The following is a 16,654-nucleotide window of genomic DNA, read 5'->3' as shown; positions in this document are numbered from 1 at the left end:
AGGACAATATACATTTTGTGGTTATAAATAGCAACAAAGGTTGTATTGTGGGACATGAGATAGAGCAGGAGTACTACTATGCACATATATATCACAGAAGGGGGGATTTGATGGAGCTTAGCGGTCTTATAAAAAACAAACCTCAGAACTAGTTTATATTTTGCAGATTGTCCCTTTTACAGTTGCCGGCATCCCGACAGCCGCAATGCTAAATACATACCTCTATTAACATCTTGCTGTTTTTGTTTATACTCACAAGTCTACCCATATGTGAATTAAGTATGACTCCTTATGTACTAAATACCTGCAACTTTCAGGGCACTCTTACAAGACCATGGGGGTAATTCAGAGTTGATCGCAGCAGCAAATGTGATAGTAGTTGAGCAAAACCATGTGCACTGCAGGTGTGGCAGATATAACATTTGCAGAGAGAGTTAGATTTGGGTGGGTTATTTTGTTTCTGTGCAGGGTAAATACTGGCTGCTTTATTTTTACACTGCAATTTAGATATCAGTTTGAACACACCCCAGCCAAATCTAACTCTCTCTGCACATGTTATATTGCGCCCCCCCCCCCCCCCCACAGTGCACATGGTTTTGCCCAACCACTAACAAATTTGCTGCTGCGATCAACTCTGAATTAGGCCCCAAGCCCCTTACTAAAACTTTGTACAAAGCGATCTATTTGTATGCTAGGAAAACATCTATCTGGTGACTGTGACAAACTCTAACAGTACAATCGTAGCCTGTGAGGGGGATCATTATTACCGCTTCCAGGCTACAAAATGGGTGGGTGTGTGTTTTGTCTGTTCACTGTTATTGTTCCATGACAACAGATTTTATTGCCCTCAGTGACTTTTTAAATTAGCATTTTAATTATTAAACAAAGCCTGTTATAGCATACATTGAAGTTGCTAGACAGAAACAAACAATGGAGCAGCACTTTAAATGGGAAAACTTCTACTAGAGACACATCAGCCTGCTATCAGCAGTGAGGTGAAACTATTACCTCTTTTCCACCAAAAACCCAGGTCAGACCTGGGTTTTTGAACGCGGTTCCAATCCGGATCCGGCCCTGTTTACCCCGCGTGTGCGACCCGGGTTATTCCCAGGTCGGTCCCTTTTCACACTGCAGTGTGCAGTGTTTCTTCCCTCTGCTGGCGCTTTGAGATGACAGATTTAAACGGGACCCACCTGTTTACACTGCGTTGTTACCCGGGTCCGATCCTTGTAGCTACCCGGGTTGGATTGCCAGGTAACTGTATCCAGGTTATTTTTGGGGGATTCTGTTCCACTGATCCACGACCTGGGTTATTGTGGCACACCGTTTCAACCAGTAAAATGTAATACAATATAACATATAATACCCCACACTATTAGGCATGATTGTTTCCTTGCCTTAAATATAAGAAGATTAAATTGGTTATTGGAATAAATAATTTAATATACAATTGTATAGATGTTTCAAATAAAAAAACATTCACATTTTATTTTGAACAGAAAGATGTAGTAGATATATTTCAGACTCACAGACGTATTTTTAAAAGAAACTATGACTATATATTTGTGTTTCCTGACCATTTTTGGTGCCATGACACAATAAGGAAACAGATGATTCATGTTTTCATTTTTTATGTTAAAATATTGACTTAACATAACCAGAAACATGGATGTACATGCGTATAATTTGTTTAACTTGATTATAGCTCATATATAACAAAAAAAATTAGGGGGAAATTTATCAAAGCTTGCAGAGAGATAAAGTGGAGAGAAATAAAGAAGCAACCAATCAGCTCCTAACTCTATTTATTCAAACAGAAACCCAGATTTATCAAGCCTTGGAGAGTGATAAATTGCACAGTGATAAAGAACCAACCAATCAGCTCCTCACTGCCGTGTTACAGGCTGCGTTTGAAAAATGACAGTTAGGAGCTGATTGGTACTTTTATCACCTTGAAATGTATCACTCTCCAAGGCTTGATAAATCTGGACCAGGGCCTGTTATAGATAGAAGTTGATTGGCTGGTACTTTGTCTCTCTCCACTTTAGCTCTCTCCATGCTTTGATAAATCTCCCCTTATATATATCTTATTTTAAGAGTTGTCACCAGTTTTCTTGTTCAGATTTCCTTGTGAAAAATCCAGCCTGCTATCATCTAAAAGAAATACAGGTATGTCCTGCGTCCTGACACACTGGCTGGGATCAGCAATGGTCTCTTGTCTTGCAAAGTTTTCAAAGCAGCCAAAAGTCTTTGCCAATTTTGGCTGCTAGTTTTAAAGGGGAAATATTAAATACGAAATGCCAATTGCCCCTGATTTTGTCTATAATATTATTGGCACCTTACATCTAGTAGCTGTAACCGCAGTATACAGTACGTGATCCCTTTAAAAGCGCTGCTTAGTAAATTTACTCCATGGACTCCATATCTGGAGAATCCCTGATGTGTTTATGACTAAAGCTGGCCATACACCTAAAGATTTCTAGGTCTAATCTGGCTGGTTGGAATGAAAACCTGGTAATGGATGAGAGCAAATGGCAATTGACCATTGGCTTCAAAATGCCATAAAAGCTGACAAAAAGGTCGTTCAGACAAATTGGTTAAATCAAATGGATTTAACAAATTTGTCTGATTTACCATTTTTGTCTGTTTTCCAGTGTTTAGGAGCAAATGGTCAATTGTCATTTGCTCTAGTCCATTACCAGATTTTCTTCCCAACCAGCCAGATTGGACAGAGAAATCTTTAGGTGTATGGCCAGCTTTAGTCTAAATAAACAGGTGATGATGAAATGTCCACAGTCTAAAGGTGCCCATACACCAAAAGATTTATCTTCCAATCTGGCTGGTTGGAACGCAAATCTGGTTTTGGATGGGAGCAAATGACAGTTGACGATTTGAAATGGTCAACTGTCATTTGCTTCCATCCATGTCATTTGCCCCCATCCATTTCCAGATTTTTGTTCCAACCAGCCAGATTGGAAGATAAATCTTTTGGTGCTAAGATTCTGATCATATGTATACAGATCCCATAGCTTTTCCTAGAATCCATTTTTCTGAAAGTGCTCCAATAGAACATTGGTAGGTGAGTAAATCATGCGAAGATGAGAATACTGCATCAAACGGTTGTTTGTTACAGTATTCTAGAATTTACTATCTAATTGCCATGGTAATAGCCATGAGAAAAACATGCAATAGTAGCCAATGCGCCACCCCAGTAATTATACTGGGTGAGAAAACTAGAGCTCTCAGTGGAGACCCAGTAACAAGGTTGAGAAAATAAGAAATTCTCGTAGCCTGAGTGTGAATTGTGCCCAGGACTCCTATAAGCTCAATATGTCATCCTGACATAAATGCATACAGTTAAATATAAATTTACAGTGGGTGATTTATTTCATCCTTGGTAGTCCTTTAATCATTTACCCAATTATATTTAATCAATATAATGATTTCATTTTCATCAATGATGGTATTCCCAGTCACTGAGGGTCTTTGGAGCTGTTCATTTTTACCATAGTATTCATTCTCTTATTCCCTGTTATTGGTCTTTTCAGCTATTGATTGTACTCACAATAATGTATTGTACTCCCACCACTGTTGTTATTCTCAGTCATTGGTTGTGTTTCCAGGTCTGCATGGGTTGAAGGCCGTTTAGATGTGAATCTCTTGCTGTCACACGGCTTGTCATGCACTGATTGGCATTCTAGAGTCACCAGCTTCTTGATTTGTTTGCATTTAGCCACTGCTTTGCTTGCATGCTATTTGAAGAATCCTAACCAATGCATGTGGTATAGATACTTCCAACAGCAATATTTGGATTCCCCAAAGAAGACACACAACATAATTCATGCACTGTGGTAGTAAAATAATATTCTACTTATGTATTATTTATTCATGATATATTTCCTTATACCAAATTAACAATTTGATAAATACTGTACTTCAGTCAAAAGACTGTTGCCGTTGGTTTCAATAATACAGTATATGTATTGAAAGACTGTTCGCATCTGTGGGTGACCTAAAATATTGAAATGTCCAGAATTCAGATGTCAAGACACTCTGACACAATTTTTGAAAATATTTACCCTGGTAGAACATGCTGGGAGTTGTAGTTACTCAACCACAGGCGAGTCACAGTTTTCCTTTCTTTGATTTAAGGGGTGGGCAATAAGCAGCCCTCCAGCTGCTGTTGAACTACACATCTCAGCATGTCCTGCCACAGTTTAGGCATGTCCTGTTAGCAAAACTGTAGCAGGGCATACTGGGATGTGTAGCAAGATAAAGAAAAACATAAGGGAAATAGCCTGTGGGAAATTGCTTTATCTGATTATCAGTATCTATTTTGTAAAACATAAGATGTTTCAGTGCTTTCCTGTGCACTGCTCTGAGTAAAAACATAATATTAATAAATGAATGCAGGATTTTACTGAAGTGAGTTTGTTTAAATGTTGCCGTCATGTTTTAGGTCTCTCGGAATGTGTTAGTATTATATTTACTTAAAGTGGGAACATTGGGCTACATTTTCTAAATTGTAACAGGTGATTTTCCAGCCATATGGGGTGAAATGTAATAGCCTGCAAGTTGCAGGCTGTCCGGGACTTTGTGCAAGACTGACCATATTTTTAAAGCAGCAATCATTTACACACCAAAACCTGGTTGCTTTTGTCATGCAAATGATTGCCGCTTTAAAAATACGGGCAGACTCGCACAAAGTCCCGGACAGCCTGCAACTCGCAAACTATTACATTTCACCCATCTTATAAAGCAGAGCATTGAGATAAATGTGATATAAACTGCATTTGGAGACGTTCTCTGAACATAGTTTGCAGGTGACAATTTACTTAGTTGTGCTAAGAACGTTAAAGATCATTTTAAAGATTACGTTAATGATCATATTTGTCATCTCTCATTCCTTATGGTGTCTCCCAGCTGGTTCGTGACAATGCAGATCTTCGTTGTGAGCTTCCTAAACTGGAAAAACGTCTTCGGGCTACGGCTGAGAGAGTTAAGGCCCTGGAGGGTGCACTGAAAGAGGCCAAGGAGGGTGCAATGAAGGACAAGCGAAGGTACCAACAAGAGGTGGACCGCATTAAGGAGGCTGTACGCTACAAGAACACAGTGAAACGCACACACACGGCACAAATTGGTATGAAGGCTGACCTGGTCTGTTATAAATTCCTTACTCATTGTATTTTACCTCATCATTTGCCTGTATGTACTATTATGCACTGCACAGTTAAGACACTACTTATTTTGTCCCTGGTTATCAAATACAAATCAAAGTAGTAAAGTTCAAATACATTTACATATGAGTAGGACCCTTATAATTTTCATGTTCAGTATGATTAGGTACCATTATCTCATGGAAACTATAAATTCATATTTGTGGAAAAATAATTTTATCCATACTTCATAACCAAAGGGTATATGGAAATAATCTTCTTTTCTGTTTGCAGCCAAACCAATCCGACCTGGACACTACCCTGCATCTTCCCCCACCAATTCCTATGGAGTCCGTAGTTCCGATTCACTTAGTTACACTAACAACATTTTCCAGCAATACCAAAATATGTACATGCATTCATCCAGTCCTACCAATGATACATTGTAAGTATGAGACATATTCAAAACAGTACTTTCTTGAATAAAAAAAATATATATTTGTTTTTAATTGTACTTCAAATATGTTACTTTTCTTTTGCGTCTAAAGTATCCATCATCTCCAGGATTTGTAGTATAGTATCTATCGTCTCCAATATCTATAGCATACATCAACTCCAGGATCTGTAGTGTAATATCCATCATCTGCCGGATCTGTAGTGTAGTATCCTTCATCCATCATCTCCAGGATCTATAGTGTAGTATCCATCTTCTCCAAGATCTGTAGTGTGGCATCCATCATCTCCAGGATTTGTAGTTTAGTATCCATAATCCATCATCTCCAGGATCTGTAGTGAAGTATTCAATATCTCTAAGATCTGCAGTGTAGTATCAATCTTCTCCAAGATCTGTAGTGTGATATCCATCATCTCCAGGATCTGCAGGGTACAGTAGCATCCATCATCTCCAGGATCTGTAGTGTACAGTAGCATCCATCATCTCCAGGATCTGTAGTGAAGTATTCATTATCTCTAAGATCTGCAGTGTAGTATCCATCTTCTCCAAGATCTGTAGTGTGATATCCATCATCTCCAGGATCTGCAGTGTAGTATACATCATCTCCAGGATCTGTAGTGTAGCACCCATCATCTCCAAGATGTGTAGTCTAGTATCCATCATCTCCAGTATCTGTAGTGTGGTATCCGTCATCTCCGGGATCTGTAACAATACTATCACTTGACAGCAACATGACTTACAAAGACCTTAGTTCAATCCATCCCATGTATCTGAGATGGTAGCTCTGTGGTTTTACAGTGCAAGCTCGAGCATTCACTTTCACTGCATGTGTAGTGCCACAGGTTGCTTAAAGATGCCGAAAAACATTACAAACAGATCAGTGTCTAACAGCCTATTTACAGGAATCAAACAGTGGCTACACACACTTGGCAATGGGGATCATCAGATTTTAAACCCATAGAACGATCGTTTGATTGATTAATTAATTAATTGATTGAGTGATTTGATTGGTTGGATTGACCAAAGAGATTAATCACAATAGCACCATGATTGGAACCTTAAGCCTTTTTTTTTTTTTATATAACTTTTTTTTTGCAAATATCACATCATACATTTTATTAAAAGAACATATAAGAGGGTATCTACATCCCCTCATATTACATACAGATATATCTAAACACATACTTAAAATACATATTAATACAGGGCTATACGATTTTTCCTTTAAATCGATCTCAGCAACCTAATCTGATGGAAGTTTCCAGCCTTCATAGTGTCATTTAGGACAAGAGAAAATAATCAACAGCAGTCATGCTACATATTTCTTCAACTAGTTTTATACTTGATTATAATTTTCAGGTTTTAACTTTTGTTTTTTCTTACCGGTGCTTAGGTTTAAGTAATACCTAAGTAATATCCTTAAGTCTAGGACTGTTGTCTATTATTTTTTTTGTTTTTTTTACTATGATGCTTTGAATTTCATAACTTTAGGAAAAGGTTACTAATATAGCTTAGTTTCTCATTTAAGAATGCAGAACTGTTGAGAAAGATGGAAAATGAACTAACTGCATAGTGGTTCCATCTAGAGGACCATCTTTAGAATCTGTGATGTTTTCCTTTGTTGTTTATAAATAAAGTTTTGCTGATGACCCAATATATGGCATGAATTGTTCAAACAACTTCAGAATTTTTAGCTATTTTGGACACTGCGTAGTGGTTTATCCCAGACCAGATTAGATATGGGTTCCAGTCTATAGATAGACAGTTAAAAGATAGACAGTCATTAGGTAGACACTATTTGGTCAACAGTCAAAAGTCAGACAGGGACAAAAGTCAAACAGTCAAGTCAGACACAAAAATATATATATTTTTTTTGTTTTTCTGTGTTTTTTTTACAACTTTTGCCTCATTTACTATCCATGTCACAAACCATTCCCTTTTAGTAAAGTTGTGGTGAGCGAAGCGAGCCACCGAGCCCGAAGTGTGGCGAGCCTGCGAGGGGCCGAATTTCACCAAATTTGGGTTCAAAATGTTTAAAAACACCCAAAAAATTTTGACTTATGACCCTGTCTGACCTTTGACCCTGTCAGACCTTTGACCCTGTCAGACCTTTGACCCTGTCAGACCTTTGACCCTGTCTGACCTTTGACTGTCGACCATATGGTGTCTACCTAATGACTGTCTATCTTTTAACTGTCTGTGCTATACCACACCCATCAGAGATAACAGCATGAAGTATGGTAGGCATTCCCAACCTTGGTCCTCAAGGCACACTAACAGTCCAGTTATTAGTGATATACATGCTTGAGCACAGGTGACTTAATTAATACCTCAGTTAATTTGATTTAACCATATGTTCTCAAGTCTGGATATTGCTATATTATCTGAGGTTGGGAATACCTGAAGTAGAAGTAGTAGAACAATTTAATTGGACCCAGTGGAGATTATGATGAGAACTCTGCAGAAAGCGTTGGTTTCACATTGGTGAGCATAGATAGTCCACCCAGTGCACATCACAGTGGATACCTACAGTACCATCTAATCTAAAAATACACCTACAGAACACAGAAATACTTTGAAGTATGGAAAGTTGAAAACTAAATCAGTTTTTCTGCTGTAATACTGCTTGCTTTATCCTTATTTATGATTTAAATGAATCACAAGAGAGAATTTAGCTTTACATTTGGAGGTTTTGGGCCTAATTCAGACTTGATCGCTAGCAGGCGATTTTTGCAGTCCTGCAATCAGATAGTCACCGCCTTCAGGGGAGTGTATTTTAGCTTTGCAAGTGTGCGATCGCAAGTCTAGCAGAGCTGTACAAACAGATCTGGTGCAGTCTCTGCGCAACCCAGGACTTACTCAGCCGCTGCGATCACTTCAGCCTGTTCGGGGCCGGAATTGACGTCAGGAGCCCTCCCTGCAAATGCTTGGGAAGGCCTGCATTTTTCCAACCACTCCCTGAAAGCGGTCAGTTGCCACCCACAAACGCCTTCTTCCTGTCAATCTCCTTGCGAACAGCCATGCGAACGCCATCCATCGCACAAACCCATCGCTGAGCGGCGATCCGGTCTGAATTATGCCCTTTCTGCAGGTTATTATATTGTTCTCCATGCATTTGAAAGCACTGCATAGGTCTAGTTTAAAGTATAAGCTGAGACTCGAAGACTGTCAGCTCTGAGCTGGTTCAGAACTGAAATCCTTTTTCAGGTTAGAAATGGCCAGTGCCCTATGCTCTATTCACTCCTTTATCTAACTGCCGTCATCTCGGTCTGCAAAAGGAAATCTCTTTTTTAAAATGCTCCACAAACCTGGTATCAGCAGAGTCTACACACACTTATCAGCAGTTATCCACTGCACATACAGTTGTAAATGAAAGTACATTCACAGCTCCTGCTTGTCTCTTTGTATAAGAGGAGGAAAGGGGATGGCCACTGCATTGGGGAATGTCTTGGAAATATGCCACAGACCATGCTTATATGGCCTAATTCAGATATGGTTGGAGGTGCGATCACTGCTGCTTCCTTAAAAATGCAGCAGGAGGCATGTTTTACAAGCAGACGCCTCCTGCTGCAGTATTTGATCACTGGATGCAACATCGGGTGGCTTGCAGCACACATGGTGCAACGCAAAACACCCGTTGCAGAGGCCAGGAAATCTTTGTGCCATCATGGAGATCACTGGCATCTTCCCTCCCCCTAAACAGCGGCGACACGCCTTCATTTAGAGAAACGGATGCCATCCCTTCATACATCCTATGTCGCAGAACCCGTTTGCGCACACGCAGAATGGGTCCTGCGCATACGCAAAGTACTGATAGTCGGCACTTTGCGACGCAAGGGTGCACCTCCATCCACATTGGAATCAGGCCCATGGTTAGCTTCTTAAAGGGAAGCTAGTAAGCTAGTAGTCAGACAATGGATATACTTAGCTTGGCAGCAATTCATAATACAGTTCCTACTCCAAACAGTTGGGATAGTGTAAATTGAATAAAGCACAACGGAGTCTAATCCTGTAGGTATTTTAGATCAGGATTGGTAATTGGGGTTGGGTATGGGTGTCCGACGCTTGGGATCCTGCCGGTCACCATAACGACACTGGGATCCTGGGGATTATAATGCCTGCGCTCACCACACTGCGTGCTCGGTGGATTCCTACTCTATGGGTGTCATGGACACCCACAAGTGGGAATAGTCCCTGCTAGTCAGCATGCCGACTGTCTGGATTGTGAGGGTGCGGGATGTAGTTGTCGGTATTGTGGAGACCGCCGGTCACATAACTACATCCTGGTTATTGGTGATAGAACCTCTTCTCTGGTTGTTTAGGATATAAAAGGTGAACAATGTTATGTATGTTATTAAAAGGTAGATTCACTCAGGACAGCACCTGTGATGGGTCACTTTTAATTGTCTGATACCTCTTTCCTGGATGGTGATCGCGTGTGACTTCATGTCCTGTTTGTGTTTTGAGTAAACCTTTTGGCCCCTATTCATTTTTACAACATTACATTCTGTAAGTCTTAAAAATAAACTCCCAGCATACATCAGGTCTATTTACTGGTCTGTCTTATTTCCGGTCTAGTTTCACCAACCCATGTTCCACTGCAAGGAGCAGTTCTTCCACTAGCAGCTTGACTTCCTACCAGAAGATGAATGTGGATAACGGTAAGACGTCTAAAGGACCACATTTTATATCTTAGTCTATCCTAGGGCACAACCATTTTCTATCCAAGCACCTGTACTTAGAGGTGCATTATCCAACATTCTTCACACCCATCTCTCCCTCCAACACTCATTGTCATAGACCTCCGTGATCCAAAGCTTTGCCACTCCCCATACACTAAGCACATAAAATAAATAACTGCATTCTATCAGTAATTACATGATTATTGATTACGCTGGCAGACATGTTTAAGTTTTAAGATAATGAAACAAGGTGAAGTCTCCTGCCCCAGACATTCTGCCACCCTATGTTTAAGCTCTTTCAGAATCAACTGTATTTTACAGCGTGCAACTGGTCCCGATGTTGTATCGCTTTATCTATCCCTATCTTACCCTATTCGTGGCTGGCGTTCTCCTCAGTCACTGCCTCTCCCGTGGATGTCTGTTAATGTCCGCCCTGCAGCAGTATGCAGTGTGTGATGACGGCAGCATCTATCCGATGGTGCGCTCCATGCGCTTGCAAAGTTCAGCTGATAGCGGCGGTGAGCGGGATAATAATAGCTGGCGGGTATAGAAACATAGGTGGTCATTCCGAGTTGATCGCTCGCTAGCAGTTTTTAGCAGCCGTGCAAACGCTATGCCGCCTCCCACTGGGAGTGTATGTTAGCTTAGCAGAAGTGCGAACGAAAGGATCACAGAGCGGCGGCAAAGTTTTTTTGTGCAGTTTTAGAGTAGCTCAGTACCTACTCAGCGCTTGCAATGACTTCAGACTGTTCAGTTCCTGTTTTGACGTCACAAACACGCCCTGCGTTCGCCCAGCCACGCCTGCGTTTTTCCTGGCACGCCTGTGTTTTTTCGAACACTCCCTGAAAACGGTCAGTTGACACCCAGAAATGCCCACTTCATGTCAATCACTCTGCGGCCAGCAGTGTGACTGAAAAGCTTCGCTAGACCCTATGTGAAACTACATCGTTCGTTGTAATAGTACGTTGCGCGTGCGCATTGTGCCGCATATGCATGCGCAGAAGTGCCGTTTTTTTGGCCTCATCGCTGCACAGCGAACGAATGCAGCTAGTGATCAACTCGGAATGACCCCCGCACACACAGTATGTTTCGAATATTAAAAAAAAAAAAAACATCATCTTGTGCTTGTTTTAGGTCTTATCAAAGTAATATGGCATCACAAAGTATGAAAGAAGGACTGAACTCTGTATAAGCCTCGGCCCCTGTCTGCCTTACTAAATGCCCCAGTTATAATCTGTCGCTTAGACCTTTCCAGGCCATTCCCATATCCATAAATGTATTTTGAATACCCACACCTAAAACATAACAGTGCCGCCAATGCCAACAACAGGGACTGGGTGAAGAGTGATTACTGCTAATCTGAGCATAGTTATGCAAACAGATTTGTACACTGCTGTGCATGATATAGTTGTACATATCAATAACACATACTGACACGGAACCAAAATAAATATTTCAGTTTTTTTTCCTTTTAAATAGAATATCTTGTCATTTTATCAACTTCCTGTTCTGCATATTATATTATATCTTGGTGTATAACAGTGAGGGTCATAAATTTTGTCACTACCTGTCATATATGAATGTTAATCATTTTCAAAGACTATTTAGTGAGCTATTCCATTGTGTTCCCAACAGGCAATGCTACAGACATCAATGATAACAGGTGAGTCACAGGTATACAGCGTTGTGTAATGTATGACTTGTCACAGTGTTACTGTTATCAGCTGTCTTCAGTTGATACTTCAAGCTACAAACATGCAATAACACATGTTACTTGGGTGCACATACATGTGTAACCTAATGAGGCAGGACCTCAGTCAGACGTGGACACATGTAGTGTTAGCGAGCTGAGTATGTGACATGCTGCGCATACGCATCTTGACGGAGGCCTCCTGTGCTGCTGCTGCTTCTCTCTGTCCTTGAAATGAATATGTCTGGGTGTTAACTGGGTGGGTACCCTGCCAGCACATGCAAACATGGGACTGATGTGGGCGTGTAGCCGGACATCCGTGCTATTCTGAGACATGCGTACGACGGAGGGATGCCTGTTACTGATGGATCGTTTGCATGGGACTGTGCCAATACCAGTGGTGATGATTGTGGCTGCGGAGGCAAAAACACTGGACAGTGCATCTAAATGCATGAAGCCTGTACTGATACTCACATTAGTATGAGGTATTGTACTCGCTGGCTCAGTACAGTAGGTGGAAGGTTGGACACATTTGTTCTTTGAGTCTCAACCTTCAACCTGTCCACAACTGGATTTGTATGTGCAATTAAATTAGTATTGGAAAGCTCACTGTTTAATAAGTGCATCCCACTATAACTTGTATATCATGGTGGCTAATACAGTATATTGCTCTCTGGAGACAGGGTAGCATATTAGGCTCTGATTGATGACTGGTTAGGTTCTGTCATATGTTGTCTCCTGCAGAAGTGACTTGCCATGTGGCTGCGAGGCTGATGACCAGTCCCAGTTATTTCCCCTTCATCAGGAGACTGCAGCCAGCTAATAACATCGTTCACAAGTTATCTCCTCTCACCTACACTTCAAGGTAATGCTAGCGGAACACGCGCCCGATGCTTACACTTCTGTCTAACTGGCCTATTTACGTGGGCGCTTATCAGAGCCGTGGGAAATCTTTTTCTCCTTGTCGACTTGCAAAATATCACTGGCAATAACCTGCAAATGCTGTGTCTGGCTGTCGGGCCTGTTAAACAGGGAGGACACAATTTTTGCTGTAGAAAGGGCTTCTTTCCCCATTCATAAATAGGCCATTAAATGAACCAGTAGGTTAAACAATTGAAAGGGGTTAATTTAATTAAGCTTTAATACATAAGTGTTCTACACTTGTTATCCTCGTATTGAAATGAAATGCCACATATTAGATGTCACCCTGACTATGGGGCTGATACAGAGGTGAAAGCAAATGTCATCGTTACTGTGATCCTGTACGTAGCGGATCTGTGAAAATATAGAGACCTTTGGTTGCACTATCGGACCTCGAGCATCCCTTTGTTTGCCCAGAATGTCCGTAGCATGTAAGTTTACTGTAGACACATTTGCAGGCTAAGATAAGTCCAGACACACCTGCGTTTGATTCGCCATCCCGTTACTTCCCACAAACACTGTCACTCACTTTCGTATCGTGAGCGCTGCGATTTTGATGCTTACGCAGTACATAAATAAATCGCTCAACTGGCATAAACATTAGCATTGCATCCACCTGTAAATCAGGCCTGGAGAGAAAACTAGAGATTGATAGGACAGGACCCATTGGGTAAGGGAGAGGGGCCCTGGTAGCTGTCAGCATAGAGTGGGTGCCTGGTACTAGCAGAGGAGTGTGGCAATAGAATGCCCAGAATGCTGTAATAGATACTTAGTTGGAGACTAAAGAGCCAAGCTGGGGTTCCTTTTTGACTAGGGCCTGGTTGCAATGACAACTACAGCATCTCTGTTGTAATACCACTAAATGGTCTCACTCCATCTGTTTACCACAGTGTATATATTCCTACTGTGGTTGCACTGTTGAAATCCATTTGTTTGATTACAAAAATTCTTGACCACAAAGATGTCACTGGTATTAGGAACCCACTGATGCAATTCTTAAAAAGGTTTGATATGTAGTTTCAAGCAGCTGCAATGACTTAACATGGCAATAGGTATTATAACAAATTAAGGGCCTAATTTAAGGTTGATTGCAAAACAACATTTTCCTCCAATGGGCAAAACCATGTGCACTGCAGGTGGGGCAGATATGACATGTGCAGAGAGAGTTAGATTTGGGTGGGTTATATTGTTTCTGTGCAGGGTAAATACTGGCTGCTTAATTTTTACACTGCAATTTATATTTCAGTTTGAACACACCCCACCCAAATCTAACTCTCTCTGCACATTTTATATCTGCCACACCTGCACTGCACATGGTTTTGCCCATTAGAGGAAAATGTTGTTTTGCAATCAACCTTGAATTAGGCCCTAAGAGCAGAATATATAAAAAAAAAGGTTATTGGTATATTCAGACAGCCCAGACTAGCGCCACAGCAGGCTGTGGCAGGAAGTGCGCCTCTGCTTTCATATGTCCTCCGTTTTATCGCACTAATCTATTAATCTCTCTGCTTTGTCTTCCTTCTCTTTCACTTCCAGTCTCCGAAGGAACTGAAGCTTATTCCCAGCATGCTGCAAGTTAGCTTCATGTGGCCTCTGCTGCCCAAACATTATCCTCCCTGTATGACTCTCGCTCAGTGTCTTTCTACCGTGCTCTGTTAATGTTCTGTATACTAACAGCTGCTAATGTTTATTCTATACCTTTGCAATGCACTCAATTATGTACCCACTTGTGTTTTAAACTCAATCCTCTAGAAAGATTTATTGTATATCTGTCGAATCACACACTGTGTCATTTACATGGGGTTAGAATTGTATCAGAAGGCGTGGAATAAAAGGTGACAATTAAAATAAAGTAATGTTGTTTTTTCGGTGCTACGGCCTTGACAATGTAGTGGGGTTTACAAGTTTGGATGATTAAATAATTTAAAGGGAAACTTTCATTAAAATGTAACTTTTATCTGCTTATTGAAGCATGATGTCCTTTGAATGTGTGTGCTGTTCAAAAAGATTGCATATGTACAATACCAGCCGTCCACAGAGAGTAGTTATTAAAAATGATTCATTATTAATAGTGACCTCCAGGGCTGCCATCAGAAATTGTGGGGTCCAGTACAAATGAAACAGGCAGCACCCCCGTGACTACCGCTGCATGGTGGACACAGATTGTGTATCATGTGGCTCATTGTGTCCATCACACTACTGAAATGTAGCACATGCCCCTCAGACCTACCGACATGCCCTTCAGACTACACGATAACCCTTTGAAGTAAGAATAATTAGTAATGATGACTTAGACAAGGAAGATTGTGCTTACCCGAGATCCTTTGGTTCAGTTATGTGGCGTTGGACACGGTCAGGCCTCCGTTTGTTCACACCACTTCTGAACATAGCTACCAACCAGAAGAGGAAGATGGAAAGGCATGAAGAGGGGTTAAGTGAAAGACGAGGGGGGAATAATCATGGTGCAAGAAGATTGTGGGTGCATATGTGAGAAGAAAGAGGCAAAAAAGATGGAATAAGGGGACAAAGGGAGACATACACATAGAGTGGGCAAAATAATAGGACAGACACCCAAAATGTGGGGACTAGGGGGTATATTTACCAAAGGTCAATTTCCATCGATTTAAAAATGATCTACAGTCAATCAATGTTGTTTTTCCAGGCCTATAACACACATTTACTAACATTTAAAAAAAATATATAAATATCAACTGTTAGTAAATGTGTGTTTTAGCCCTTGAAACACAACACCAATTTAGATATCCATCTATCGTAAAATCAATGAAAATTGATCTTTTGTTAATATCCCAGAGTTCATGCAAACAATTGGGGGGTGGGGGGGGGCTTAAAGACTACAACACGTGGGTAGGAAGCAGACACAAAAATGTGGAGAAAAAAGCAATAGGAGGAGAGGTGGTGACACACATGGAGAGGCAATAGTCCATGACAAGGGGGCCTTCTGAGAGGTAGGGATCAGCAGAGCAGTGAGACCTTCTGGGAGAGAGGTACCTGGGTACGTGCCTCCTCACCCACACACGCATACCTTTAACATGGCTCTGCTAATCAAAATCACAGTTTGCATCTTGGATTATTGGTCATGGCTAGCCATCTTGTCAGTCCGGACCCCACACACCCCCTGTGTGACCTCCGATCAAACATTTGTGTAATTTGGGAAAACAATTGTACAACCAAATGTGGTTATATTGTAAACAACAGTTTAATTACTTTACAGCACAAAAATCAAAATAATACTTAATTGGGAAAAGTCAATACAGTTAAGATTAAATCTATTTAATGAAACTTTCCCTTTAAAAAAGCATGATGCAATGCACTATTTTATCTCCATGTTAAATAGAGGACATCTGCATCTTGAATACAAAACATTATTTTTGTTTTATTTTTTGATTATAAAATAATCAGAACAATTTACAATAAAGATACTTCAACTGTATTTTGTTCTATTATTTATTTTATTGCAATTTTGAAAATGTCAGTTACGAATTATTAGAGCGGTATTTACAAATCATTTCTGTAATTAGCATCGGTGTACTAACGAAGATGGATTTTTATAAAAAATAAAATAAAATGTCTAACATTTGTATATGAAAAATAGAAATAGGCACGTAGCTGCATAATGTTAAATGAACATTGCAACTTTAAGATGTGTAAACTTGGGGAAGGGGGGGGGAAGAGTCGTAAAACACACAGATATTTAAATCAAAAAGACCAAGGGCCGGATGTAATGACGTTT

The 16,654-nt window shown here is 40.6% G+C and overlaps 1 protein-coding gene across 3 annotated transcripts in view; it reads left to right on the top strand.

Moving 5' to 3' along the window:
* KIF5A (kinesin family member 5A) overlaps positions 1–16,354 on the top strand; it is a 215,802-nt gene extending 199,448 nt beyond the window's left edge. For all 3 annotated transcript variants that reach the window (XM_063952348.1, XM_063952347.1, XM_063952349.1), the window contains 6 exons: positions 4,924–5,140; positions 5,451–5,601; positions 10,189–10,271; positions 11,928–11,955; positions 12,727–12,847; positions 14,440–16,354. In XM_063952348.1, the coding sequence (XP_063808418.1) occupies positions 4,924–5,140; positions 5,451–5,601; positions 10,189–10,271; positions 11,928–11,955; positions 12,727–12,805 (558 nt within the window). In that variant the 3' untranslated portion in view covers positions 12,806–12,847; positions 14,440–16,354. The remainder of the gene's footprint in view (positions 1–4,923; positions 5,141–5,450; positions 5,602–10,188; positions 10,272–11,927; positions 11,956–12,726; positions 12,848–14,439) is intronic.
* Positions 16,355–16,654: the final 300 nt, after the last annotated feature.

This window comes from Pseudophryne corroboree, chromosome 2 (assembly GCF_028390025.1).
Source record: "Pseudophryne corroboree isolate aPseCor3 chromosome 2, aPseCor3.hap2, whole genome shotgun sequence".
NCBI classification, from domain to species: domain Eukaryota; kingdom Metazoa; phylum Chordata; class Amphibia; order Anura; family Myobatrachidae; genus Pseudophryne; species Pseudophryne corroboree.
This window is presented reverse-complemented; position numbering and strand designations above follow the sequence as displayed.